Source organism: Drosophila subpulchrella, chromosome 2R (genome assembly GCF_014743375.2).
Source record: "Drosophila subpulchrella strain 33 F10 #4 breed RU33 chromosome 2R, RU_Dsub_v1.1 Primary Assembly, whole genome shotgun sequence".
Lineage (NCBI taxonomy): Eukaryota > Metazoa > Arthropoda > Insecta > Diptera > Drosophilidae > Drosophila > Drosophila subpulchrella.
The window spans coordinates 16,535,560-16,561,904 of record NC_050611.1 but is presented as its reverse complement, the minus strand read 5'-3'; the positions used below and the strand labels follow the sequence as shown (position 1 = coordinate 16,561,904).

General features: G+C 37.6%; 1 protein-coding gene across 7 annotated transcripts; it reads right to left on the bottom strand.

Moving 5' to 3' along the window:
* Nucleotide 1: 1 nt before the first annotated feature.
* LOC119549328 (ion transport peptide) lies at nt 2–25,653 on the bottom strand. Of its 7 annotated transcripts, none has more exons than XR_005219401.1 (5): nt 17,997–18,400; nt 16,576–16,828; nt 4,069–4,286; nt 1,711–3,066; nt 2–918 (listed from the first exon to the last, which is right to left on the bottom strand). XR_005219401.1 is itself a non-coding variant. In XM_037857307.1 (3 exons), the coding sequence occupies exons 1-3, from the start codon at nt 9,558–9,560 to the stop codon at nt 810–812; spliced, it is 399 nt and encodes a 132-aa protein (XP_037713235.1). In that variant the 5' UTR covers nt 9,561–9,898; the 3' UTR covers nt 2–809. The 7 variants fall into 7 exon arrangements, 2 of the variants coding, with proteins under 2 accessions (XP_037713235.1, XP_037713236.1); XR_005219400.1 differs by having other exon boundaries at nt 18,043–18,400; XR_005219402.1 differs by lacking the exons at nt 16,576–16,828; nt 17,997–18,400 and adding an exon at nt 25,523–25,653.
* Between the last annotated feature and the right edge of the window lie 692 nt (nt 25,654–26,345).

The following is a 26,345-nucleotide window of genomic DNA, read 5'->3' as shown; positions in this document are numbered from 1 at the left end:
CTCCTCTTGAAATATACAATCTTTATTTATATTTTACGACTAGATCCAAACAAGTTTAAATTAATTAATAGTTATGTAATTGTAGGGCATATGCAATAGTACATAGAATCGAATTGAATTTGGGTTTGGGGTTTCTCGCTTTCGGATGTGTGTTTTCGGTTCTATTGCGCGGGGTGCAAATGTGGGGGATGTGGTGGAACGTAAAATTTATTGCCGTAACAAGTTAACTTAAACTTACGAAATAAAAGAAATGTACAAAATAGTTAGGCGTTATAAATATGTATGTATAGAAATCTTTAAAAGAAGACAAAATAATTTATTTACATCAGACATTTTGATTCTTGTTCGTTCGTTCGTTTTCATTTTTTCCTGTTGGCTTTCTTTTCTTGCTCTGCTCTTGCGCGAAGAACTGAAAAAAGTTAGCATAATTCTCGTCGTTTTTTCTAAAACTAAAAGCTCCACGAGACTGATTAACGGATCGATGTGCATGATGGGGGTAATAATAGAAATAAATATAGACCAATTTTCACTTTTCAATATCGGTGTGGATAAGTATCGTGTAATAGTTTTAGTAACTGTTTTCATCATTTTTTTTTTTTTTAATTTTTGATCTGCTTTTTCTCTTGCTATTTAATTTATTTATTTCCTTAAGTGGTACACATTCCTCGGGTTGATCGTTTCCTGGTTGCCATTTTTTCGTGCCGTGTTCTGCCACAGTTATCAATAATAATAGTTTTAGTTAATAGTTTATAGAATTAAGTAGCTGCTCGTGCCAGTGACGGTGCCAGAAAATCGTAGATATTCGCAGTTTACTTGCGTCCCAGGGTATCGCGCCATTCGTTATACTTGTCCATCTCCTCGTGCAGCTGAAGAGCCTCTATGCAGGCGTTGAAGAAGGGCGATCCGAAGCATTCTTGCCTGTTTCGAGTAAATCAAGGGGAAGATTAGTTAATCTGGTTGTGTTTTAAAGTTTTATATGGAACTTGCTCAAAAAGTGGAGCGAAAATGTCAAAAAAACTGCATAAAGCTGTTTGTTTTGCAAATAATTGCACACAAAATTGGAATTTTTCCAAAATGTTATTTCAAAAAGGTTCAGGAAAAATTTTAAAAATATTGTGGATACATAAAAAAAGTATTCCTTTTTAAAATTAAACAGAAATAAATATTGTACATTTTTAATGACATTATTTTTTTTGAAATAAAAACATTGCTATAAAATAGTATTTTTCTATCATTTTTATCAAAATGGTTCTGAAAAGTTGTTAAAAATACTGTAGATATACAAATTGCACACAAAATTCGAACTTTTCCAAAATTTTGTTTCAAAAATGTTCAGGAAAAATTTCAAAAATACTGTGGATATATAAAGAGTATTCACTTTTAAAACTAAACAGAAATAAAAACTATGTACATTTTTTAATCAAGTTGACATAATTTTGTTTGAAATAAAAATATTGCAATAAAATAGTGTTTTTCAATCATTTTTATCAAAATGGTTCAGCAAAATTGTCAAAAACTCTGTAGATATAGAAAAATTTTAAAAAATATCTGTTCAAAAATGTAACACTTTTCAAATTTATAAAATATTTAAGTACAAAAAGTGGTTTCAAAAAGTAAAGCATAATTGTTAACAGCTCTTAAGCTTATCAAAATATGCACAGGGACAAAAATCAAATTTAAAATTATAAAGAATAGAAAATAAAAACGTACCAAACAAAAACGGTAAGCAGGCGTTTATAGTCGCGCCTAAAACGCGCGCAAGTCGCCAGCTGCTGTATGTCCGTCTCTTTCGCCTCCTCTATGGCGATCTCTTTCTCTGGCGGCTGTGTGTCTCTTTCGCCGCCTCTATAGCGATCCCCTTTCGGTTCTGTGGATCTCTGGCCGTTTTGCGTCGTGCATTCGCATTCTAATTCTCATTTATCACAATTTTGATGCTCTCAAATAGCCAGCGAATGATTATCTTTTATTATTTTACATGGGTTTATAATCGATATGGCCACATTTGTAATGCAGTCCTTTCTCGCGTGTTTTTACCAGGGGTTTTTGTTTGTGTCTTGCACAAATTGCGTTCTTGCGTATTCTTTTTTTTTGTAAATATTTGTAGTGTACTCGTATTCGGATAAATGTAGGATTTAGCGTTTTTAGATAGTTATATATGTAGGCATATATTTGCTCTTTTCGCCAACAGATTTATGCTAGTTAGGGTTTTAATCTTTACAAAATAGCACAAAATTGTAAGGGTAATACATTTGCAAAATACTTTCGGTCTCGTGTGCGGTGTATGTGTGTGTGTGTGTGTGTATATTATCTTTTATCTTTATCTTTTCGCCCTTGCGGAAAATCGTGTAAAATGTAAATTTTAAATGCTGATTTTACAATAGAATACAAATACAAAAATAAAAGTAATCATTTTACATTACATAGATTAAAAACAATGGATTTCGTTTTGTTTATTTTATATACATAACGCATAACGCAATAATAATAAAACAAGCTAAGAATACTTAAAAATAAATACTTCGGCTTCTATTTGAATTTTTGGGGAGCTATGAGATCTGCGAACCTCTCAACATCATATCATATCATATCATATCTTCGCTTATCTCTCACTCGCCCGATTATGTTACTTACAACAAACGCATAACGTTCTCAATAAATTAATAAAAATAATTCGTTTTTAAAAAAACACATATACTAAAAACTGTTAGGCATACAGTAATAAATAAGTACGAATTAAATTTGGGCGTTTTAATATTTTAGATTTCTTTGTTCTGGCTCTGCATTTGTGGTTTGTAGTTGGATTGGATATATGTATCCCTTCCACCTTACTTGCAGCGATTTTCATCTGTGTGTGTGTGTGTTTGGGTGAGCTTTTGGGCGTGTGTGTGTGTGTGTGTGTGAGGGGGCGGGGCGGGAACTTAGAGTTATGTTTCCGGCGCCATGTTGAAGGATATGGGCGAGCCATTCACTACTCTCAGAAAGTGCTGTAAGTTCGAAATTTCCTCTTCGGGTATTAACAGCACTTTCAGGCATGAGCCAAACCATTTTGAATCAAAGCAGTCTTTCCTAAAATTAAAAACAAAAACGTAAAATCAAAATCAAACACAACTCAAAGTCGGTAAAGGTAAATCATATAAGAAATCAGGAAAATGAAGTGGCAAGCGGAAATGAAAGTGGAAACGGAAGTGGAAAACGAAAGCGGCAGAAAGTAAGGTGTCTAGTGGTAAACGGGCTTGTGAAGCGGATAGGGCGATCCATTGATCACTTTCAGATAGTGCTGTAGCTGCGACATCTCTTCGTCGTCGATCAGCAGCACCTTCAGGCAGTTCCCGAAGGTCTCGTGGACGAAACAATTGGCCCTGCATCGAATAGACAAGAAATACAGATATAGAGGGTGGCACAGAGAAAAGAAAGGCCGAAGATTGCTAATCTAAACTGTTTTAAAATATTACAAAAAATTCAAATGAGAAGTCAAATCTCTAGAGATCTGAGAACAAAGTGCTTGTATGCGCCTGAAAGTATGCAATGATTTAGTTTACGTTTGGCATTGAATTACTTTTAAAAAAGATTTTAAATTTCTAAGGAGGGACTAATAAAAAATATTATCTTTTTAAAAAAGAACAAGTTGGCATTCCAAAAAAATTAAATAGTAATACTGTATAGTTTAATGTTATATTTTATTACAGGGTATAACATTAAAAAGCTCTTTGGGGCATTTAATACTATCATAATTATAGTTCAAAGAAAGATATAAAAAAAGATTAAAGAAATATTGGCAGCATGGTCAGTTGTGGCTTTTCTCTGTGCGGAAAATATCAAGAAGAAAGTAGCGAAGAAAGAGCCCATAAAGTTTAGAAATAAACGAAGGTCCCGCGAGACCATTTCCCGAGACCCCCCGCATTTGTGTCAGGGTCGGCTCTCAAGCACTTAAGATCACAATTCAACCGAATTAGTATCTATATGGCCTCGCCTCGAACGCTGTAAGGGAATGTCCGCTTCTTCCTTAGATTTCAGTTAGTTATATGTACCATGCCTATGGTTAGTCAATCCCCAAAATAGGAAACTCACTTGCATAATCGGTGTATACTCGTCTCGCGGAACAACTGATAGCAATCCTCGCAGATGCGATCCAGTCGGAAGAACATGGTCTTGTTGAAGATGCCCTTGCACTCCAGATCGAAGAAATTGCTGCGCTTCGACAGATTGTGGTTGTGTGGCAAGGCGGCGAAGATTGGTATCAAGACGAGAAACAGCACCACCGAGATCTTTATGTTGCGGGAACACATCTGCAAAAAAAACATAATAAATGAAAAGAAAACGAAAATGAGTGAGAAACCGGAAATGCGTGTTAAAAATATATGGCTATTTATAGGTGCGATCAATTAACTGGCTGGGGTTTTGGTTCTCGTTCTGGTTCTGTTTTGTGTTCTTCTGGTTCTTTTCTGGGTAAGCAGATATGGGCCAAGTCAAGCCAAGATCGGTTCGGGTTCGGGATCGGGAACTTGCCGCCAAAGGACCAGGGGCAAGGGCAGGTTACCCAGGTGGCAATCAAGCTGCAACCCTATAAATAGACCTCCGCCGACAGCCGTCTGCCGATCCAAACCGATCCGACTGGCTATAAATAGGACCCCCCCATACCATCCCATGCGATCCTCAACTCAACTCAACCCAAAGGTGCAATTGCAATTGCAGTTGCTGTCTTGCCGCAGACGATCTTATCGCAGGAGAGCTCTATAAATAGCCACGGCGATTTCAATGTTTATTGCATTATTTGCCATCTGTCGGCGGGGCCTTAATTTATGATGTAAGTTTGCCGCTTTGGCGACTCAAAGGAGAGCCAATTTACAGGCAGACAGAGAGACGGGCCCCCAAAATCACATATAAATGTATATATATATTATATTTGCTTACTTTGCATATTTTATCAATTTGCGCGCTCGCCCGAGAATTACAGCGTTGACATATATATGTACTATAGAAGCATTTGTGGCATTCCAAACTATTGAATAATTTGATTAAAAGTGCTAATTTTTCCATTGCACACTGTGCCAATTGTTTGTTTGCACATGACATGTGAAATTCTTTCGACCCCCTCCCCAAAAAAAAATTTAAAAATGCTGAATGAAAACCAAAGCAGACACAACGACGTCGACTATTTCGAGAGCAAAGTATCAACAACATGAAAGCGAATTTGAAAGGCATTTTTGCCCTCTTGTGCCAACGATAATGATTTAAACACAAATGTATATATATTGTTTTAACGAGTCTTTTTGGCTGTCCAATCTGACGATCTGCGCCTTCTAAGATCTTTGGCAAATTGATTTTTTATTGCCTTGCTGATGTCTTCAATTAAGTTGAGCACATTTCGGAGCTGATTTATGGCTGCTGGCTGGGAAAATATCGAATTGGGAATGGGAATGGGGCATTGGGGAATTCTGAGAAAGTTCATCAGACGCCTGCCGTTGGCCTAGCCGAAATATATACATGTTTATACAAATAAATTGGCCGGCTATAAAGGGGAATTTCCACCCCTAAAAGTATGCTCTGCACAGGGGGCCTTATTTGTTTGATTTAGTTTAAATTTATTTGGAAAATCAAAGATCAAAGGTTTAGCTAGAAACAAATTTTGTATTATATTCATGAGAATAAATGTTGTTCATTTATTTGGCAATAAAATTAAATGTAATTAAGCTTTCATATTCAAAAAATAAAATTGTTCGTCATTGTTATTGGCCACTAATATTAATCCATTTCAAAAAATATAATGATAAATCCTAATCCTCTGAAAACATTTCGTCACATCAGTCGTCATTGTTATTAATCCGAAGTAATAATGTTATATTTTTAACTTATAGTTTAATTTTAACATATATTTCATTTGTCAGAAGTGTTTGTATTAATTTTAATGACGAAAAACATTCTTTAAATAAGAAAAATATATTTATAAATGAATAAAAATAAACACAATCGTGTCACAATGTTTTCATATTTATAAAAACATACTTTCATTAGTTGAAAACTACTATCTTAAAATAATAAATAAATACGTAACTGAGTAAAATGGCAAAATTTACTAACGATTTTTGATGACTAAAGTAATGACGAAACTGTTTTTGAAAATATTTATATAAATAATCATGGAGCGTGATTGATGACGGATATAATTATGTTTTTATACCATGATTCCCGGTTGTGTAATTTCCTAACAAATATTTCGTTTCATCTGTCATCATAGATAGTAACTAGAATAAGGAAATGAATAATGTGTATGTTGTCTAAAATTAAATTCTGTAAATATTAACATCTCATCAATGCTCACTAAAGTCTGAAAATAACTTATTAAAATTATCATTAAAATAGATTGTTCTAAACCCCAAGTAAATTTTTAAAATAGCCTTTTTGGTAAATGTCTCGAAAAGGTAATTTTAAAAATGATAAAGACAATGTTACTGCCGTTAATATTGGCCACTAAATAGGTTTTCTTTTACGCAAATAGTTTTATTGGCAGCTGGATTTCCCACACGTGGGTGGGCGACACTTTATCACCCCGTCGAAAAGTGCAAGTTGTGGCCGAATGGGGAAGCCAAGCCATATAAAATATATATATTATATAGTATTCGTTTCGTCAGAGATCTCCCGACGACGCCAGGTCCCAGTGCAAAGTGCAACAGCTTGCTTACGCGCAACTCAAATCGATTTCCCCGATGGATTTGGACTCCGTGTCGTTGGGAATCGGCTTTGGCTTAAGCATCTGGTGATAATTGGCTTCGAGTTGCACGATTTATGGCACCATCGTTCGCTGCAGGCGGCTATTTTTAACGCTCTTTTGCCGGCCGCATGAATGCCATAATTGATATGCGAAACGCGTCAAAGATAATGTGATATGGTATCAGGGGGGGGTATCAAAGGGGTTTTTGGGGGAACTTTAATATCGAGCAGGGCAAGTTGAACGGAAAGTTGAAGGCGAAGAAGTTGAATGAATGATCCATCGATCGATCCATCGAATTGCGTCATCATCGTAAAAAGGAAACAAGCCAATGATCTGAGATATCTTCGATCTGCAATACATCCCATATACCATCCCATATAGCATCTTTGATCCCCTGACATGTGCTGGCAATTTGTTTGCATTTTACTTTTGATTAGCTGCCAATTGATTTTATTTGTCGGCCGGCGCTTTGTATCAATTTCAATTCAACTTGGGAGCGTGTCGCACATACAATTCATCCCATTATTCGAATTCCAGGCACTATCTATGCGTCCATATGGTCTATAGGCTATAGATATTTATTTGTATGTTTATATGGTACACTTGTACATCTGAATCATTGGGGCGAGTCGCACGCACGCCTCTCGATTCCTAATGTTCTTGATTGTACACTATTCAACTCTGATTTGATTGCTGTTTTCGCCGTATTCGATGTTCAATTTTATTTTTGTCGCTGCTGCCAGGCGACATTGAATGAAGTCATGAGCCGAAAATAATTATGCCAATTATGATAGAAATACGGATTGTGAATTCTTTTTTGCGCAATAGTTTATAATAATCGTGGTCATTGGGGAATTGGTCGAGGGGTATGCTCGGTTTTTTTTAAATCGAAAAAAAATGATGTTGCACAATATTACCATTACGGAGATATAAAGATATAATATGAATATTATCTTGAGGTTGTTAAATAAATATTTTCAAATATTCAAAGAAATTATACTATGATTTTACTGAACTTTAGAATAATTTAATATTATATTAAGAAGTTCTTACTCAGATCAAAATAAGTCACTAGAAAAAAGAAATTTACCAATATTGAGATGTGTAGATATATTATATCTTGAGGTTTGTAAATGAAAATTTTCAAATATTTAAAAGCTTGTTCTAAGATTTCACTATTATATATTATATTGTTATATTGTGAAGAAGTTAAATATTTTTCCTTAGATTGAAATATGTCAAGGCATCTCAAGGTCGACCCCTTTTTATAAAGAACACCCGGAGCTGTCACGAAATGCTCTATAAATAGAAAACATGGTGGGTTCAAGTCCAGCGATTTCTTATCAGTTCCCCTTAAAATCGTCTCGGTATGTGGGAAATGTTATCGCTAGATAAATGTACATCTAGGGGAATTAAGTGGATTATAAGGCGGCACTGAAGCGACTGCAAAACAGTGCATTCTATATGCCAGATACACCGGATTGCGATACTATAGTACCATATATCTTAACGCTTGGCTACGCAAGCATGGCAAGCCGAAAGCCAAAACATAAAACACAGGCCCCCCTCTTGGTTTATTTTTTTTCTGATTTTTTTTACGGCGCAAGTAAAAAGTGCTTAGACACGCAAAAAAAAAAACAACACCACTGGCGGCAGAACAACAACGAAAAAAAAGAGAAACATATAAAAACATTCATGGCGAGACTGCTTGGTACCAGCTACTACAGCTCATAGACTATGGCTATATTTATGTATATATCTCAAAGTGTGTATGTTTAACTGGCACAACGGCCACAGAGCTGCGCCTGCGCGGATCACTAAATGCTGCTGTTAATTTGATGGACATGCAGGAGTCTCTCGGGATCGGTATCGGTCCCAATTTGCATGATATGTGTCTTCGATTAATATTCATTTATTCATGAAATCTCTGGGCTATGCTAAACAGGAAAGGCCGAGTGGAAAACCAGTGTGCACTGGAGAAAACACTTCCCAAATCTCTTGGAGATCTCATTTACCACATTTCGCATATCATCTGAATAAATATTCACTTGCATCATCTGACTGGGATTTTATTTTGCTTAGATATAAGTATGGACTCTTAGAAGGTGTATTTACGGTAGAGATAAGACGGAACTCATTGTTTTCCATGAGTATCACTATGATGCATTGCTTTATAGGTGCTGTTTATAGATATTATGGAAAGTTTATGAAATGTGGTAACAAAAAACCCGAATACGTAATATTTCACATTTAAAACAATTACTTAGAAATGGAAACTGCTTAGGATAATGGAAATAACCGTATAGAGTGGAATTATCACATATATCTTTCGGATTTATATTAGGTGGTTTGTTAAATATTCAATTCCATATTCAGTTATTAAAGATCAACATTTAAAGTAAACGTAATTAATTTTAGAAATGAGACAGCTTCGATAATATAAATTTGTAAGAGATAGATAGATAGGTAAATTTTTTTCTGCAGCCCTGTAAAACATTTTAAAAAATATTCATATATAGTAAAACTATAACAGACACTTTTTGGATTTAAAATAGGAAACAATAAACTTTTTTAATATTTAATTGGATCATATTGTTTCTAAAAAAAACAATTTATATTATTAAAGAACTATATAAAGCTGTGATATTTCAAAAGAAGACACACTCTTTATGTCAATTGTAGGTTTATTGTCAAAAATTCCTTCCTCTGAAACCCATTTATATCCGATCTGAGCTAATTAGTTTTCATTTTGCACAAACTTTACATTCTCCCCACTTACAGTGACTGCTGCCATTGCAGCGATTCTATGGCTTCCATCCGAGGGGCGATTTTCGCGGGAGGAGGAGGGCATGGCCCAGGGCTCAGAGTCAAGTGATCTGAATATATCTATCCAATTGATGTTATTGAGATTAATGGCGAATGGCCGTTTCGTTTCGCAATAGATCTTTGGGGTCTGCCAAAAGGCAATTGGCCGCGCACTTGGCTCGTTTGCAGCTCGTTTTTTTTGGTTAAGTCTTGGATAAACACAATGGCGGTGTGTTTAGACAGCGATGACAAAAGTCCGTGGGCAAACAGCACGAGATTCGAAGTTCCAACCGAAGAGCCAAAGAAATAAAATAAAAAAAGGTGAAAAACCGAAAAAACCGAAAAAAAGCGAAACGCGAGCGACGCGCGAGCAATCAACTTTTGTTGGCGGCACAAAAATAAAACTGAAGATCGCTTGAGGTTGGATGGCTACCGCTTTGGCTTATCAGGCGGCCCACACAGATACTCACCGATACACGCGCAGAAGGCGACGACAGTGAGTCTGGCGCAAAAGTATCTGAGAGATCGCTGCCGCCGCTTGTTGAGAGCGAGTGGAACACCCAGGCGTATACGTGATGCGAATGCTTAACATTTGGGGCCAGGCCAACAAAAGCCGTTAAAAAAAATCACTGGAGAGCGGCACTTGTCCTGGCACGCTCATGGAATATCTAATTGCCATTATCCATCGCTAAACTAGTTTTGGACCCGCCCAGCTTTCCCCTTTTCCCCGTCATTACCCCCTCCGCCATCGGAAAAGTGCATTAATCAGCCATATAAACGAATGGCTGCAACTAAATTTTCCATCTAGCCAGTGGAAATTTCTCAACCAACCGATTCTATCTGAATAATTCAAAAAACTGTGACTAAACTCAGTAAGCGATCGAGTTAATTGTAGTAAACAAGTGAAGTAATTTCCGCAAGTTCTTTGAATAAATTGCCCACATGTGGTTTATTGTTTTTATGACGCCTAATAAACTCGATAATGAAGGCGTTTTAATAGGCCCAAGGAATTCGTTGCATACATTTGGGAGTTTATGGGGAGCTGTTAAAGTGATTGCTTAATTAGCCAACTTACTGCGATGTCTATATATGCTCAGATTTTATATTCCTTAAAACATTTATTGACTTAACTAACTTATTGATTATAACTAAGCCTTTATTTTCTTATGTGCTTTAATATAATATTTTCTTTGTAAAATCAAAACATTATTCATATTTTAATAATATTGCCAAGCAGGGCCTCCCTTTTATTTAATAGAACAATATATATTAATAGGCTATTTTTCTATTATTGAAAGAGATTTTTCTGTATACAACTTATATAGAAATTATTATTGCATGAAATGTAATTGTGCTATATGAGCTATATCTAAACAAAGAAAACTCATTCTTCAATTTTTTCTATAATTAATAGAGTTTCTCACTAAACCCTTTGTTTAATAAATATAGCTTTATATCGCACGATATGACTAAGGTGTCCTTAATTAAAAGAAAATATCTGCTTTTTTATTATGCGTTAACCTTTTACATCAGTATAAAGCAAAAGTAATTTTTCCTTTGAATTCAATAAAAGGCTGCATGCGTAAATTCATACGTAAGCTAAAGATTGGTTAATAAATATTTGGGAAAGTCCAGAAATAAAAAGGTTTTGAAGTCTACGCAAATTAAAAATATTTTTGATAAGAACTGTGATTCAGATTCTAGTGAAAAATTTCATAATAATTTTGGTATTTGGTACCTTTTTTATATTGACTGAGAACCCTTTGGTCATTCGACGGAAATAGCTTATAATTAAATGTGTCACATTCTTAATCCACAAGGTTTCCGATTATTACTTACGCATTTTTACTTCCTGCCTTACTCATAAGCTACGGTTTTTTGCTATTAAATATTTTAGATTCCCAAAATTTGTGTGAAAACTCTTGGCTATTCGCCGGATAGAATAAAATTCCAAATACCTCATCACTCATACGCCATGTTGCACTGCCCCACCAATTAATCTGCCAGCTCTGTAAGTCTGAAAACATTTGCTGTCTGCCGAACCAACGTAATAGCAATGGCAATATCCACGACATGCGATCGAGAAATGCAGTATATCGTATATTGCATACAGTATTGTATATTGTATCTGCTGCTGACGTTGTCGCGCGATTTTGCCAGCCAGTTGGGCGACCATTTGGCACAAACAGACTCACAAACTCACATAGATACTCACATGGCAGCACTCACACACGACAATTGGCTTTTTATTAGTTTAATTGAAAGCAAAACAATTTAGCATGGCGAACTGGTTTCAGCTTGTTTTCCAAATGCAAGCCAAATTATCATACTCGACTTGGTTTTTTATTTATTTTTTTTTGCAACAAGGCGGCTAAGTTTGAGCCAAACTTTGAGTTTGAGTCGGAATTTTTATCTTGTATCTTGTATCTTGTACCCGAATGTGAGGCAGATGTTGGGGCAGCGGCGCACAGAAGCGTGTCACACGTTTCGCTCTCACAGGTATTTACTTATGTATGTGCCTCGAATTCGTGTATAAATAAACAAGTCCATTGAGGAAATTATTTGCAAAATATTCAGAGAGAGGGAAGAGAGATTGTGCCAATTTTCAGGCTTTTTGCTGCTGTTGTTGCACCGCCAAGCGCTTTGTTTTAAATAAAATCGAAAACCGCGAATCGAAAAGCTTATAAATCACATAATTAAGTTTTGCCCCTGCGATTCGGACGCGATCTGAGTGTTATGGCTACGTGAATCGTATTAATGAAACGTAACCCAGCGGGTGTTGAGCTCTCGATAGGGCCATTACGCCCCAGCTGGACTTCTCATCGGGATCTGAGAAATCGGAATAAAGAGGGAAAGGTGTAAAGGGTATCCCCATCGATCCGTGAGGGCAAGGTGTGGTTTATTTTCGTTTGCGAAATTCGCGGAATCCCATCCCCACTCACTCAGAATCACACTTAAGCTGATTAAAAGTAAACGCCTTTTGAAGTCGCGATCAAGAGGCTTAAGTTGGAAATAGAATATACTTGTAGAAGTGAAAGTGAATTAACTTAAGGGGATTACCACTTGGAAAGAGATCATTAGAACATTAATAATTAAACAGTTAAAGACGCTTAAAACTCAGAAACTAATTACACATCAAGACACAATTAAGAAATATAACCAGGAATGAGAAAATACAATAATTATTTAATTATGGGATCAACAATCACGGAAAACTTTAGGGGAAAAATATTGTGTAAGGAGCTTAAGCTATTACAGCTAGACATTTAAGTCAAGGAAAAAAAAGTATATACCCTAAGAACTTCCTAAAAAATATATCCAAATGGTTAATGAACTAAAGTCTTAAATAAATGATGCAATAAATTGCCAAATTAATGATATACCACACTTTGCCGGTAAAATGCTATGGCATTTTTGCTAAACGTGGCGGCAATTAGCGGAACCAAAAATACACCACAAAAATATTTGAAATATTCCAAAGTGACGACCTATATTTGAGATTTTGTTTAAAGAATTTGGCAAATACAAGTGTGCACATTGGCCATACCGTGAATGTCAAGCTGAGGCAGCTAAAACGGAAATGAGTCATTGTGCAAAGTGCGAGGCTATCACGATCAAAGAACCAATTACAAAGAACGGCCATTGAACGATCGGGTGTGAATAACGTGGTGGAGAAAAGAGAAGCAGCAGTTGGCAACCGCAGAACGAGCTGGCCATAACCAATAAGTGCACCGCCTGACATACAGATACAGATACAAATACAGCCAATAAAATCGATCGTGCATTCCAAGAATTCGAGAAATGCCCCAAACGGAGTGATGCACAGCAAGAAATAAAGGACAGCATTAACTTCCATTTCGTGACCGGCAAGCTAATGTGGTCTTAGTCATATTTTGAAATTGAATTAATATATTTCTTAATAATTTCAGGTTTAGGATTGACAAGTTTTATTGTAACCACTGATTTATGAACGTAATATCAAAAAATGAAATTTCATATACTTTACTGATAAAAATGATATTTTTTAAGATTTACTTTTCTTTATCAATAAAAAAATACTGTTTTTCGGTTTCTCTCGTTGGGTTTTGAGCTCAGTACATAAAAAAAAGATATTCATAAAATTTTATAGATCCCTATTATAGTTTTAGGACTTTATAAAAATGATATTCATACAATTTTAAAGATCCCCATTATAGTTTTAGGACTTAAAAAAAATGATATTCATACAATTTTATAGATCCCCATTATAGTTTTAGGACTTTACGAATAAAACATATCCCCAGATTTTTATTGTATCATTGTTTTTTCCTCTGTCTAAATCGCTGATATTTTTTTTTTGGGGGGTTTTACACATTCCACTTGGGTGCTGTGCTGGCTTGGTTTTTCCATTGGCCAATTCTCTTGGTCTAATAAGGTCACCTACAACTCCGAGCAACGGCAACAACTATTGCGATTGCAATTGCAATTGTCGTACGGCCAAGGACGGAAGAAATGTGCGCGAGGAGATCGGATCGTATCGGTTCGGAGTGGTTCGGATCGGGCCAGTTGACGTCAATTAAATTGGCTAAATGCCTGAAACTAGTTTCAGCCCCAAGTCCCCAAGCCGAAGTCGATTACATGACACAAAATCAATCATTAACATTTGTATATCGCAGACATAAACTCGCAAGTAATACGTATTTGGTAACCTGTCGTGGGTCTCCAACTTTTTAACTTCGACGGGCCCCCGTTTTTACCCGCCTTTGTATTTATTGTTTTTTTTTTTTGCTTTTGTTTTGGGCTGCCGCTGTTATTATTGTTATTATTTATCGTGAAGTTTTAATGGCGTTTTGTCAATTTGCTGTTAATTTTCATGGCTTATTACAGCATTTCATTTGCCTGCTGCTGACATAAGAACCCATTAATAATTTAACGATCGTTTAGTAATAACAACCCAATTGATTCGTTTAGCATAAATTGATAATTATATGTGTGGAGATATAAGAATTTTATGACTAGTTCTGGAGTTAGCCATAAAAGCAGATATTAATTTTATTTGCAGACAGGCCATAAAACCTTGCGGTTGCATCAGCCAATTTCAATGAGAGTTGTTAGTCATGATTAAGAGTAATTTCCAACCACAATATAGGGTCAATAAAACTCCCAATTCATTGAATTATTGTTGAGTCATGATATTGGTATTGTCGTATTTAGACAATGAGATACGAGAGTATGAGATGGTCAGATGATAAGGTGTTGTGGATATAGTGCAGGTGATGTTGACTTATAAACGGGAATCCCATTTCTTTCTTTAGTAAGCAAAATATCATAATACAATTAAATACAGGTATATTAGTATTTTATTAACAAAATGTGATTCATTTTTGTGGATATAATGTGATCTTTAACAAATAAATGTGAATCTCTACCTCACTTTCTTCAATAAATATTAAAAAAAAATAAAAGCTAACGTGTCTTGGTATTACCAAAATAAACAATCGAAAATGGCAAACTAACCGAGGGTTTTGGGGCATTGAACTGCGGAAAATAAGCCAAACGACAAGTCGGGAACAGTTGGCAGATGTTACGGCGCACAAACATACAATTATACGTAAGCATCACCAAGTGAATATACATATATACATATATGTAGAAGGTACATATACTCTTGCTTGCATGCTAAAAGCATATGCATATTGTATATTGTATGATATATGGCCAATGACTGGAGAAGCAGGAGAAGCGGTCTCTTGAGTTGCCAACATCAAAGTCGGGTATCTGCGAAATACATTTGTATCTGGACTCTGGTCGTTTTTCTGGTGCTATCTGTATCCGTATCTCCTTCTTTTGCCACACATTAACCCCGAGGAGACCCACACTCGCCTAGTTGAGTGCGCCACAATTGCTTTTCAATTAGCCAGAGTTGCGGAGGAGGATCCCTGGGATCGGGGATCTGTGATATATTCTATATGGCATAAGATGGTATATGGCATATGAGATGCGACCGAGGTGGCGCGTGGCAGTGATTTATCGCAGAATTCAATTAGAGCCACTTCAGTCTCTGGCAAGCCACAAAAGGCGAAGGTCAATCCATTGACCGTTGACCAAAAACCAATAGTGGGGGATATTGCGATTTGAATAGAGCTCTCTTAAAAAGAGCAAAACCATTTTGCAGAATATTGGCAGGAAAATAAATTGACTTGCACTTAGGAAATGCTTTCTTCCTATCATCAAAAAAAGTCATTAGGTTTTTTATAAAGGAAAATCCACTTCCTAATAAATAGACAACATGTTGATAATCATGTTATATTACATTTTATTTTATAAAATATAGAAAAAGTGGATGTACTTATAAAACGGAAATAGTTTTGAATGCATCTTTTAAGAAGCTTTGAGGGTATTAAGCTCAACTTTTTAAATGAGCATCTAAGGTTAAAAGTATTAAATATAATCTATGTTTTTACTGTTAAGTTGTAAGATTAAACCCAGATTTCCGGATATATGAATTTGATCTCCTAACTAAGAGGATATAAAAACCGGCAACAAATGTCACAAATCTTTTTACGATCTCTACGATTGGACTATGATCTCTGGCCGTCCCATGTGAGCAATCGATTCTTTGAATTTCCAGCTCATCAGACTTATCAATTGACCTGAATGTCTCCATTCAATTTTCCCTTCAATTGGCAACTGGGGAGCCGCTGCTTCTGCACAACTTTTTAATTTTAACACCCAGCGTCATCGACTTAAAGTGAAGAAAGCAACTCCGTCATGGTGCTCAACACATCATCCGCCTTTTCTTTTCAAGTTCATTAACATGACATGGTGCCATCACATCAGCAGCGATTCATACCCTCCCATACCATACCATACCATACCATACCATACCATTTTCCCCCTCCCTTCCCTTGGAATTCCGTTCCTGAACTTGAAAAGTGAACTTCCCCCGCCCCCGGGCCACGCCCCCCTTTTGAAGGAAGGCCCTTTGTTGGGACAACATGTTGTTTGTATCAAGAGGTACTTCATATACATATAGAGAGTGTCGATGTCAATTCTTAAGGCCCGACCAGATTGATACTCACATTTAGTGACAGCTTCTTCATAGCGAATGCTTTTCTGTTGTTGATGGTTGGCTTTACTTTTTTTGTTTTCTCTCTATAGAAGAGAATGAAGTCGTTTGTTTGGGTTTCTAATTATTGTATAATGTCGAAACACAATGTTTGCTTAAGTACTGGTTGTTTGCTGTTTAAGTACTTCGGGGTGTAACACAGTTTGGGTTTGTAAGTAGTTTGTAAGTTGTTTGGCCGCAGATGTTTGCGTTTAGTGGTGGATTATCTAAAATTGAAATAAATACGTTAGCTCTGCTTTCCCACGAACTTCGCTTTAATCACACTCTTATGTAATTTGAATAACCGATTAGCTTAGGCAAAAGATTGACAGCAATCAACGATCAAAGTCGAAGTCGAAGTATCGCGGCTTGACATCTAAATTGGAATATTTTGTTCGGGTTCCTTACAAGTCCATATATCCCATACTCAAACTGATTGTCATTTATTGTTATTAATGCTGCTGCTGCTGCTGTCGTTGATTAAAATCATTTATATGCATTGGCGATGGAGAAGGAGATGAACGGGTTGCAAAATCAGAAAAATCAGCAAAATCGGCAGGGCCCAGTTGCAACTGCTACTGCAGTGATGATGTTGATTTATTTAGCCGGTTCGCTGGCTGCATTTAAAATGTCGGAAGTGTTTGCGGGCAAAAAATAAATACGGCACAAAATGTGTGTATTGCTCAGTTGTACAGCATAAAATGTACTGTATTTCCTGTTGCACACGCACTATTAAAGTTCGAGTGACGTCGGCGATAGACGCCGGCGATTAAGATGCGAGATTTCGGGGAAATACGCCCAACAGTGAAGTCAGCAGGGATTTTGGTTTGGTTTGGTTTTTTTTTTAATGCCTTGGACTCCGAATTCCAAACTCCAGTCCCTAGGGATCCGATTGTTTGGGTCACTTATGACATCATCGCCGGATCAATATCGTTTCCAGAGCATCGACAACATCAACGAAAGTTGTTCTGTTGGCTTGACAACAACCACTTAAAAAACGGAGAACAAAAGGCAAGGAGAAACACTGACCAAAAGAGACTCGAAATGATATTGCCCCTGCTGCAAGGTGGCAACATCATGCGAAAAGGGCCATAATATAATGTTGGCCATAACCAGCAGGTAGTTGAATTCGGTCAACTGACCAAGCAGACAAAGATTGCAGATAAGCAATTGGTATTTGGTATTGGATATAGGATATTGGGTAAAAAATCGGAGTGATTCCTGCTGCGTTTACAAACACATTAAGCTTATAATCGCTATTTAATGTCTCGCCAGTACTTTTCCACATTCGATTGGGATCACGATTGGGATTTGTGCCATTTGTGATTTTTATTATTCGTTTATTTCGACCGATGTTAATTGCTGCCAATCTTGAAAGCTGCTCCAAGTTCGTACTGTATTTTTTTTGGTTGTTTATAATTAAACGTTTAACGTTTATTACATTTTCGTAATTCTGTTTGTTGTTTTCGCTTTTCGGCGCGCGGATTGCTGCGTTTCGTTCGATTTTTCAGTGCTGGGCACCGACCGGCACGAGATTTTCGGTATTTCGCAGGGGTTACAGGTTGTAGGTTGCGGTTTCGTGACCTTTTCCAAAGGTTTTTCTTGCTTAAACGGTACTTGACACTTGTTGGCTTTGCCCTTCGAGCACACACTTTAGGCCTGGCCTTTTGGTATATTCGATATTCGATAAAAAGAGACTAAAAACTGACAACCGAAACCGGAGTATCTGAGTATCTCAACTGGGCTGCAATGCGATTCGATTGGATGCGATGCGATGCTTACTTGTTGCTTTGCGTTTAAGGACTAATATTCAACTCGGCGGTAACATTGTATTTTAAGTGAGCGGCGAGCGCAGTCGGCGGCGACGTCGGCAGTGGCAGCGGCAGCGGCTGAAACAGGCGGCAGTTCTCTCGCAGCACTCGACACTGTATCTGGATCCGCGTTTCGTATCTGTATCTCTGCATCCATATCTGTGTGCGTGTTGCGCCGATCGAGAGCGGTCTCTCTCTCTCTCGCTCTCGCTCTCTTTTCCCGCTTTTCTCGACCACTTGTTGCGCTGCCGCCGGTATAACTGTTCTTGCTTCTTGTCTAGGGTTTCCCCTGTAAATTTCTACATATATTTATCTGAAGTACCTAATTGCTAATCAATGCAATTATCTGTTGCGCTAATTGCAGAGCAATCTCCATTGTTTTGCGCGGGAATGGGAAAATCGCAGGCCAAAATTCTCAGGCGAACGATGACGAGGCTTTTTCCATTTATAAGCCGGATCTGTTACTATGCCAACACGATCTTAAAATAGGTCCTGCGAAAACAGTTAACCCTCTAAAAAAAACCCTTTGAAATTTACATTTTTAAATGTTTTCAAAAAAACATAATACCCAGAAAACATAAAAAATTTAGCAATACAGCTGCAAAAACAAAAAGCCACGGTCAAAAATAAGAAGAAGTTAAAATTCTGTAAGATGGTAGAAATACTTTAACTTAAAATTTAATTTAATTTAAGTCATTTATGTTAGAAAAATCAAAAATACTTTCGTTATAACTTTAAAATTATAAAAACATTATTTTATATCAATTTAATATTTATCCAAAATAACATATTAAATAAATATTGTCTTGGCAATATGTTACCTATAATAAAAGTGAGGTTTGAAGTGTTAAAGAAATATTACAATATTTATTTTAGTAGGAGTCGACTTGCAATTAATAGTAAATATGTCGATAAGGTGGTAATATTTAATAAATATTTATCCTATAATATAACCTGCTTTTAATTCACTTTCAGACCCAAGAGAACGGATTCTCCCATGAGGACTGATAATTAAATTAATAATAATATAACACCTTGCTGAAATTGCGTAGATATCGATGCCGCGTCACTTGTCTGCCAATTCCAATTGCACTTATTGTTGATCATTCTAATTAGGCGTAATTCATCATGCAAGCATACCTTTCCACCCCGCTGGACATTCCCAGTCCCAGTCCCACAATTGTTGTTATTAAACAGAACCGAATCCAATTAATGACCAATTTTGGTCATTGCCGTACCGGGTGGGATATCGTCGCCCAATTAGCATAATTCGATACGGGATGTTGGTGTTGGGGTCAGAGGATCCCGGGGGTACTTTACACGTACTTATTCTGGGTGACTCAGTTTCCCAAGATAAACTTGAATCCAAGCAAACGGAAAAAACCGATCGATGTAAAAATATTATTCAACGGGCTTATGGTCTTATATAACAGAAGTAGCTGTTCTTGTTTATATTATGATGGTAATTCTCAATAAGGCAACGTCGTTATAGAAGCTGCCCATCGGGTTTAGAATTCATATAGGGGTATTTCATTGCTCCGAATAGTATGCAATAAAAATGTCATCCAAATCTTGTATAACGCATATGGAGAAAATAGTTTGAGCAATACTAATTGGGTGGTTTAGACATTTAAAAACATGAGTTTAGATAAAATCAAATGTGAATTACGTATCAACGCTATGACATAGTTAAACCAAGTTCATGACGAAATAATATAATGACTCAATTAATGAAAATATACGGGGTATTCAGATAATAACACATTACATACGTAATTGAATAAAACGTAACAGATATCAAGACAAATTTGATGATCATATTAAAGAGTTCCCACAGGCAAAAGCTGATCAATTGGGCTGTGAATTATGTATAATGGCCGTGGCATAGCAACACTTTACACGCACACACACAAACGAACATAATGGAGCACCCATTACTGGCTTAAATAACGGAACCGGAAATTGCCTCAAGAGAATCTTGACTGATATATACATATACACACTCTCTGGGATTAATTTTAAGTAAAGCATAACCGAAATTTTGATAAGTATGTGTATGCTCTAACTACTGACCTTGTAACAATTTCTTTTTACACGAATTTGTGCCCCACTCATTTAAGATACATACGAGTTTAGTCGGAAAAGTAATGCAGGGCCAGGGACAGGGCCGTCGACTATTTACGGAATTACGGATCCACTGTACTTGGTGGCCACAATGTTATTAACCTCCAAGTGGGCCAGACCCCCGATCCGATTCGAACAAAAGCTGAACTTGTAAAAAGGGTGTGACACCGCTAAATGCCAATGCAAACAATCAACAAACGGACATATTCGCGAATGTCGATCACAGCTCACTGTGCGAAAATCGTCAACGTCTTTATATCTACATCGTATTGGTTTTAGATTGTATCTTGTATTGATCAAAGCATTTGTATCGTGTTAAGACCTATAAGACCTTGGATCAAGGTGTTAATATTGATCAATTTCAGTTTAGGCACAACTTAGACTAGAACTAGTAATAGTAGTACAAATTGGTTTCCATTCATTATATTTATTTAAACATAACTTATTTTAAGATAGTATTGTATAGTATAAATAAAAAATTCTACATTTCTGAGTAATAAAAATATATATCAGGTTTCATTCCTCTATAATACAAGTTCATTTGTATTATATTATCCTATTCACCCCGTAAAAGAAATGTAGAGCCAGAGAACTCCAGTTTTTCCGAGTGTTGAAATGCGAGTTGGTATTTTGCATCAAAGAATTGAAATTGAGCTTACCTTAGGCGATTGTTTCGGGTTTGGTGCGGGGTTTTCTGTGGACTGGGCCACCCAAACTTTGGGATGCTTATCGCTGATTCTGGTGGGTTCGGCGGGATCTTTGGATTTTCAGGGGAGGGTGGTAACGTAGGTTGTTGTGGGGCAAAAACGAGTTTGTTTACCTCCTTTTTTGTTTTGTTTTTTTTTTTGGTTAAAGAGAACGAACTTTTTTTTAGGCCCGCGGCGATTCTCTGGCACTCGAGTTTACCGCCATTTTGTGTGGATTTTGGTCAAGTCTTTGTGTTTGTTGGGTGTCCGCTGATAACGCGTCACAGGGGGCGTCATAAGGGGGCGTGCCCAGAGCGAACTTTCGGACTGTTGCTGCTTCCTCTTCATTCGCTTCAATGCCCTTATCCGCTCCCCTTTCGCATTTTCTTACGGTTCACACGCGACACTCTCTTTTCTTTTTGGATTTGATTTGATTGTGCTCTCTTTTCAGCTTTCCACTCTTCACACTCTCCACACTCACTTCCACTTCTTTTCACCCACTGATTCGTATTCGTGCGTGGTGAAAGAGTAAAGCAAAACTGGCGATAATCGCAGCAATGAATGGAAATGAATGTGAATTGTCGCTTGTTTGTTTGTTTGTTGTATTTGTTGCTGTTGTTGCTGTTGGTGCTGGCGGTAACTGATCTACACGCACTGGAAAGAGAGCAGCCCCACTTCCACTCCCACACTCTTGCTCTCTCCCTTTCGCTCTTTTAGTGACATTCAGTGCCAGGAGAACTCACACACACACGCACGCACTCGCACTGGGGGCATCTTTGTAAATATATTTCCACATAATTGACACTCCACATCGATGTTACAACAACTACACAGCGAACTTGCAATTCTCACGTTCGCAGCGATTGCTCACAAAGATAGTATGTGTGTGTGTTGTGTACTTGCGTATTTATTCAGCGCACAAATATATATATTTTAGCTCAAAATATTCGCACATCGGCGGTGTGGCTATATGCCATATATCTATATAGCCAAGGCAACGGACGCGATCGCGACACAAGGATTTTCCGGCGAAGCCAATGGAAGGAAAGGAGGAAAACCCCAAACCGCATGAGAAGCGAAAGCAGACTAACTGCAAACATTAAATGTCAAAATGCTGGGGACCGTTCTGCCATGCACACCATCTCACACACACAGTCGCAACACACACGAACATCGTGTGAGGGGGCGAGGGTGGAGCGAAGAGTTCGCCAAAAGTTACGTTATGAAAAGTAACACCGCCTTAAGTTGGAACCTAAGGATTGCTTTGTCAATTTGGTTTAAAAATCATATTATTTTAGATTTATTATCTTTTGGGAGTTCAGTATATTTTTTAGTTAGTTAATTAACTACTTTGTGTCAATATCTTCAAAGATTAACCGAATTTCTTGAATTTATCCAAATGATTTTTGCAATATATATTAATTGTAGCCTACTTTCAGGCCCCTATATAAGTGCTTACAAATCTCCATAGACATTGTTCTTGGAGGTTTTCCATTCAGTGGTTATGAAAAACTAAAAGATCTCCCCTCGCTGGATATTTGGAACGCTGGCTGCTCGAAAGAGCACGCATGTGCCAGCGGTTTGATTCGCTTTTCGTTTCGTTTTCGAGTGTTTGTGTGGCTGTGTGTCTGTGAGACAATGCGGCCCCAAATCTTGTCCACCCACCCCACTGTGCCACCCCCTTGGGATCGCCTCCCCCCACCCATGAACGGGGAGACAAGCGCCTCTAAGGGGTCTTTAGACGAACAAAGGAAGTGGCTCGAGGGTGATAAGTCCACATGCACAACCATATCCATATCCACATCCATATTCACACCCACATCCACATGCATATTCACAGCCAACAGAGAGTCATGGTCGTTGTTTATCGGGTTATCGGGGTATTTGGCCCCCGTTCGCCTGCATTCGCTGGCGAATCGGCGCCCCTGTCCACTGACTTTTGCTCACCGTGTCACACACGCACACATGCGCACGTTCGCTAATTGAAATTGAAGCATGTAACTGTAAGTCGAGCTCTCGCAAAGAAAACGTGAGCATAAGCCACTCTCTCCCACTCAGCTTCTTCCAGTGGAAGAGCGACTCCTCCCACCCACACGCACACCTACACAAACGCACACAAACATAAAGCTTGGAAAGCGCAGAAGAATTGCCGGGAAGTTGGAGTTTGCATCTAAGTTCGAGTTGCCTGGAAGTGACATGTAAAAAGTTTGCGTCGCAAATTATTGCCCACTTCCGTTCTGTCCCACTCTCCCGACTTTCTGTCTCTGTCTGTTTGTTCTTCCTATCACCCACTGAAGCCTATAAATGCATCTCAATATAAAGACCCCTTTTTGAAGACTCAAACATTAAAAAACAAACACTTACGAACCCCGAATCGTAAAGCTTTTTAACCTTAAGGATTAATTCTTTTAAGGGTTTTTTAAATATTTTTGAAATCTATGTTTTATCCTAATACTGTATATTTTAAAGTTTTATAGTCAGAACTAGTAAATCAAGTGCTCAAATAATTATTAACCCTTTTTCTAGCTGTAAGAAACTAAAAATTAAGTTCTCCATTTTAAGTTGACCCATAAATATTTGTATTTATAAAAATTCCTTACATATATCAAAAATATAATACTTTTTAAATACTTTTGTGTTTAATTATAACTCAAAGCTGTCATTGCAGGCTATTTAAAAACCCTACTCAGTATAAAGATGTTTCCAAAATGTAGGTCTCTAATCCAAAATCGTTTGGGAAACCACTATATCTTGAGTTATGGAAGTTGGACTGTACATCTAGTGGCGAATAAAAGCCCCACGAACACACAATGTAGGCTTGTTCACAATTAGATTTACGAGCATTCTGCGCACCCGCCTGGACCCCGGCTCATATATCATGCATTTCTTATATGAATGGCATATTCAAGTTTTGCTTGCAATAAAAATATTACGTATACGCCGGGCGGAGTGTCAACAAACTTGTAATGTGGCACAAGTGTGATTCAATAGACGATCGCACCTGGGGGGATCAGAATATGAATATCGGAATATAGTACGTGTGTCCGAGTGTTGGGTCGCCCATGGAGTTATGTTATGTGGTCGGGGCAAGGTTATATAATGCAGGCGCTGGCTATAGTATGAACAAGATATAAGAAACGCTGCACTCGGCTCACTTGACTCGACTTGACTTTGACCGGTCGGTCAATTTAGCTGCAGTTGAGCGGGCTAATTGCCGCTTTCAGATCTAAATGAGCGGCGCACACGCAAATGATAAAAATGGAATGGAAACACGGGTACGGTACTGGTACTGGTACTGGTACTTTGTAAGGAAATGCCAGAGATTCGGCTTTTAAGATTCGAGGTTCCAGATTTGAGATTCCCAATTCGCGACTCGACTGGGGCACTTTCTCAGAGCCTCGCAAAGGTCAAAGCGAAACGAAAACGATCTGCAAAAATGTATCTGTATCTGTATCTCGGTTCGTGACTCTGACTCGTGATGGGCACTTAGGAAATCCAGATATAACCGATGCCATTTAGAGAGACAAGACGCGCCACAACATAAATAGCAATTCCAAACAATTTTCAATTGCCAAATGCCCGAGACGATGGCTTTTCCTCTCACTGCCGCCAACGCCGCCAAACTAGTTTCCACTGTAATTGAAACTAGATCTATTTTTAGACCCAGTCCGGCCAGACGCCAGCTCAGAAAATATATATATATATTGCCAAAGCCCCCAATCGACCACAAGCGATCAATCGATCGATGGGTTTATGTGTCTGTTTCAGCGGCTTGAAAATCCCACGCAGAACGAGAGTGTGATATAGTACATTGGGGTGGATGAAAAAATGTTCTGTTGAAAGCTATCCTCACTACAATAAATTGTGAACTCTAATAGCTCTAAAGAATTGGAAATTACTACCTTTTTTATAAATTTTTCCAGGTCGGGAGCAATGAGTTCCGTAAAAAAAGAAGATTCTTTAAAAACCATTTTATCATTTTTCATTAATATAACTTTTAGACTGCATTTTCAAATGAAATGCAGTTATAAATTTATTATTACCATGGTAAAATTATTAGGTATTTTTTTTTGACATTTAATAATGTTAGATTAATATTGAGTATTGGTAGTTCTAGGATTTTCTATTAGTTTTGAAAAAGAAAAAGGGTTTCTAAACTTTCCTTATCTGGATAATAAAAAATCAACATTCTAAACTATATTTAACACTCCTTGTTTTAAGATTCCAGAAGTTTCAATAGATTTTTTGAAAGTTTCTTATACAACTGTGATATCCCAAAATGATCTTTCTTTGCACTCACCATTATGATAGCTCTTTCGCTGAGTTGACGGCTTAGTAGAATGAACAAAGTGTATATTTCCCCGACGAGACTAGCACTAAACTAAGTCGATGCCAAAATGTTTGCGAAACTTCTGGCCAAGTCGCTTTTATACGCCGCTCGCATCCAGCGGATGCAAGGGCTTGGGGTTGGTGGCAGAGTGGGTATAGTGGGTATAGTGGTGGTGCCGATGGTTTTTGCATAATACGCGGTTTGTATTGGCTGATTACAAAGAGCCTCGAGACACAAACGCAAGACAACTCAAACTCAAACACATCGCAAACTGAACTCAAGCCAAGAAAACCGTATAAATTATACGATTGTGCCCCTTCAGAATGTCTGTTCTGGTCATATGATTATGATTACGTTGATTAAAACGCGCTCTTATCGCCACTTGGTCCGCTGCTGTGTGTTAATGTGTGTCGTCCCATGCCGAGTGGGTGCGGCTGCTCCTCCGACGCCTTGGTATCATATCATATCATAGCAGCATCCCGCATCCCACAGCCCACATTTCTCATCCGCCCCGTGCGCCCACTCAATTGCAATTGCTCATACGCCGCGTTGGCGACAACAGGACAAGCAGATAACCACAGATAGTCCCGCCTTTCAATTTGTTAACAAAAGGACATCGTTAGGCGAACGAATGATGGACTCATTATGCACATCGATATGCGCTTATTGAGGCCCAAGGTTGTGGGTCCCATTAACTTAGGGGAGGGATAAGCAGGAACCCCTTTCACTTTCTTTATTCCTTCTCTAAGGAGAATTTTACAAAGGGCTAAACATCTGGTGGCTTGCGAATGAT

Excerpts from the sequence above, each read along its gene's own strand:
- LOC119549328 (XM_037857308.1), bottom strand. The coding sequence starts at position 9,560 with ATGCCCTCCTCCTCCCGCGAAAATCGCCCCTCGGATGGAAGCCATAGA. Across the intron at positions 4,287-9,488 it reads CTGCAATGGCAGCAGTCACT|ATGTGTTCCCGCAACATAAA; the intron begins GTAAGTGGGGAG and ends TTTTTTTTGCAG. Across the intron at positions 3,360-4,068 it reads AGTATACACCGATTATGCAA|GGCCAATTGTTTCGTCCACG; the intron begins GTGAGTTTCCTA and ends TATTCGATGCAG.